At 30.6% G+C, this 3,375-nt stretch overlaps 1 protein-coding gene across 1 annotated transcript; it reads right to left on the bottom strand.

Moving 5' to 3' along the window:
• Window positions 1-1,350: 1,350 nt before the first annotated feature.
• On the bottom strand, window positions 1,351-1,944 carry LOC140433608 (uncharacterized). The gene has a single exon (XM_072521592.1). It carries the CDS (start codon window positions 1,942-1,944, stop codon window positions 1,351-1,353), a length of 594 nt encoding a protein of 197 aa, XP_072377693.1.
• Between the last annotated feature and the right edge of the window lie 1,431 nt (window positions 1,945-3,375).

Here is a 3,375-nt window from a genome sequence, read left to right as displayed (position 1 = left end):
CATTTGTCCATATTGAATTTTAAATTGAATTGTTTTGCCCTTTCTAGTACTAGTTCTAGTATTTTATTGTGACCTTCCAAAGTTTCACTATAAATTAAAATATCATCTATATATAAACAAACTTCTTCTATGTCTCCTACTATTTCATTCATTACTTTATGAAAAATCACAGGAGCGCAGCTTATACCGTAAGGTAATCTTGTAAATCTAAACCTTCCAAAGGGTGTATTAAATGTGCATAGCTTAGAACTCTCTAAATCTAATGGTATCATCCAAAACCCTGACTGTGCATCTAGTGTTGAAAAATATTTTGCTTTTGCTAATTTTGACCTAACCTCGTTAAATGTTGGTATAGGATAATGACATCTTTTTATAGCTTTGTTTAAATTACGGGGATCCAGACATACTCTCAAACTTTTATTACTTTTTTCGACTAAGACTATTGAATTTACCCATTCACTTGCTTCATTGACTTTTTCTATTACTCCCGTAGACAACATTCTGTTTAATTCTTATCAATTTAATTTTTATCAATTTCTAAGTGACATACATTAGGTAGACAACCTAGATCAGTAAAAACTTGTTTATTTTTCTCTATTATAGACTCATGACTTACTAGACCAACTCTTTTAATTAATTTTAATTTATGACAAGTATCTAGACCCAAAATTGTTTGACACTCTAAATTCACAATAATGAACTCAATACTTTCTAACCTATTCTCAATTTCACATAACAAATTTACTTTTCCTACTATAGGTATGACATCATTTGAAAAAGACTTTAAATTTATACATGTAGGTACCAGTTCTAACTTTTCTACATTAACCTCATTAAAAATTTTTATTGACATAACATTAGCTTGTGCACCTGTATCTAAATAACATACTACATTTATTTTATTGATTCTGACTACAATTGACCAATTCTGATTAATACTATTCTGACTAATAGTTTTAATAACAAAACATGGATCATTTCCATTATTAGATGATTGTACTGTACTTTCTCTTAAATTTATTTTATTTACTCTTTTAGTTTGACAACATTTTGCATAATGACCTTGTTTTTTACAATAATGACAAATAGCTACTAATGCTGGACATTTATTTCTATGGTTTTCACCACATCTTTGACAAACTTTTCTTACCACTTGATTATTTTCTGTTTGTGTTCGTACCATCTATGTTGTACCTTTGACTATCATCATTTCTCCAACTTGGACCTGGGACTTCATTTCTATACCTTGAATGATTTGAATTGTGACTCTTGTAGCTACTATTTTGGTAAAAATTCGGACCTGAACCATCTTTATTCTTCTCTACTTTGTATACCACTGCTTCTGAATTTTTATTTAACTGTTGTGCTTGCATTTGAGTTGTAATTATATTTTGAAGCAGTTTGTAATACCTTTTCTATCTTCAGATCTACTTCTTGCAATAGTTTTTGCTTAATTGGATGGTATTTAGGATTTAAAACAAAAATGAATATGTCACACACCAAACTTTCTTTTAAAATTCCTAATTCACATGTTAAACTCAAATTCTTTAGACTAGTCATGAAATCTTCAATGGTTTCACCATCTTTCTGTACTCTAGTAAGAAAATAATGTCTTTCTACTGTTAAATTTTTCTTCGGGTTACAGTATTTTTCAAATTTCCCTACAACTTCTTGAAATGTTACAGTATCCATTTTAACCTCAAATGACTTGTAAATATTTCTTGCATCTGTACCAATATAGTGCAATAATAAAGCTACTTTTCTCGCATCGTTTTCTTCCTCTAAACCTGTGGCCCTCAAAAATATTTTGAAATTTATGCTCCACTCTCCCCAGTTGTGTGCCAAATTTCCTTGCATTGACAATGGTTGGATTTCATTTCCTATTACGTTACTTTTTATTTTTACGACAGGTTGATTCTGCTCTATAGAATCTTGTTCCGACATGGTTGAACTTTATCTTTTGACCGTTTTTAATTAAATCTCTTTTAAAACCAACCAGACCACCACGTGCTGTTAGACCATGTTTCGACTTTTGTACGACTATTTTAATACTCGTTGCTATAATCTGACCTGAATTTTTTACTTCTGACACCATCTTACGTTGTCATCTTTTTCCTCCTGCTGTCCGCTGTCCATCTCCTTCACCTGTCACTCATGTTAAGGTAGGTTTACAAATATTACGGTAGGTTCACATAACATAACACTCTTTATAGTGCCCTGTTCACCTGTTTTGGTAATTTCGGACTATTTCATCTCTTATAACATAAAACAGTTGTTTCAGATATCTTTATCCCGTTTTCTTCTTTTATGGATAAATATGCTGCCGTTTTCATCTTCTACTATTTCATATGGAGCTACACAATTAACAATTACAAATCAAGAAAACACAAATAACACTCCGAATTATATTATACAACTAATAGTCGAAAAATGAAGAGCAAGAGGTAGATGGCCAAGAAGCCGAAATCTTAATGAAAAACACAAATATAATCGACTAATCAGACAATTAAGATCAGCGCTACATGATGCACGCAATGCCATATTTGAACACTACATTAGTAAATTGTCTAAAGAAGATCATTCAGTATGGATAGCAACAAAAACACTTAAAGAGTCCTGAACAACACAACCCACCAATTAAGAAAGATGACGTTAGTTGAGAAAGATCAGACCAGCAAAAAAATTTCAACATTTTCAGAATACCAGATAATAATAATCAAGCAATAGAACACTGAAAACTTTTGTTTTTAACTGTACGCGCGTGAATGACTTACCATTTTTTAAAAAACACTTAATATTGCACTTTTTTATTGTATTTTTTTCATCTTTCAAGATAATTCTTATAGGGATATATTTATTTATAACATACGGTCTTATGGTCTTATTACGGCTTTAAGATTATACGACCTAAATGTATCTTGTACCGCACTGCTAATTGAGAATTATGTTTGTAATGCGATAAGAGGTCCGGATATACGAGACACCAGTGACTCATACCTAATTTGTTTTGTGTATTAATTTAGTTTAGGTCGAACAAGAGTTGCAGTAAAAGATTTTTCTAAATATAGAATGTAAACCATATTTCCAATGCTTTGTGAAAGAGAACCAGTTTATAATATTCCGGACGACGTAAAAATACCTTATTTTAGAATATTAGTCGATGAATTGAAATCATTGTTTAATTATTCATGTGCATATGTTTTAGTATAAAAACATGTAAAACCAAAATCTCGATTAAAAAAGTTGCAATCAGTTACTCACGATGAAACTTAACCCCATTATTGATTTTACAAGTGATAAAATGGGTCGACAAAAGACCAGTTTTAATCCTTACAACATTTAAACATAATAGTTGTATCTTGGTTTAATCAAATG

This window comes from Diabrotica undecimpunctata, chromosome 1 (assembly GCF_040954645.1).
Source record: "Diabrotica undecimpunctata isolate CICGRU chromosome 1, icDiaUnde3, whole genome shotgun sequence".
Lineage (NCBI taxonomy): Eukaryota > Metazoa > Arthropoda > Insecta > Coleoptera > Chrysomelidae > Diabrotica > Diabrotica undecimpunctata.
The sequence above is the reverse complement of the archived record's forward strand: the minus strand, read 5'-3'. Positions and strand labels throughout refer to the sequence as shown.

Coding starts and splice junctions, on each gene's coding strand:
- LOC140433608 (XM_072521592.1), bottom strand. CDS start 1,944: ATGTCGGAACAAGATTCTATAGAGCAGAATCAACCTGTCGTAAAAATA.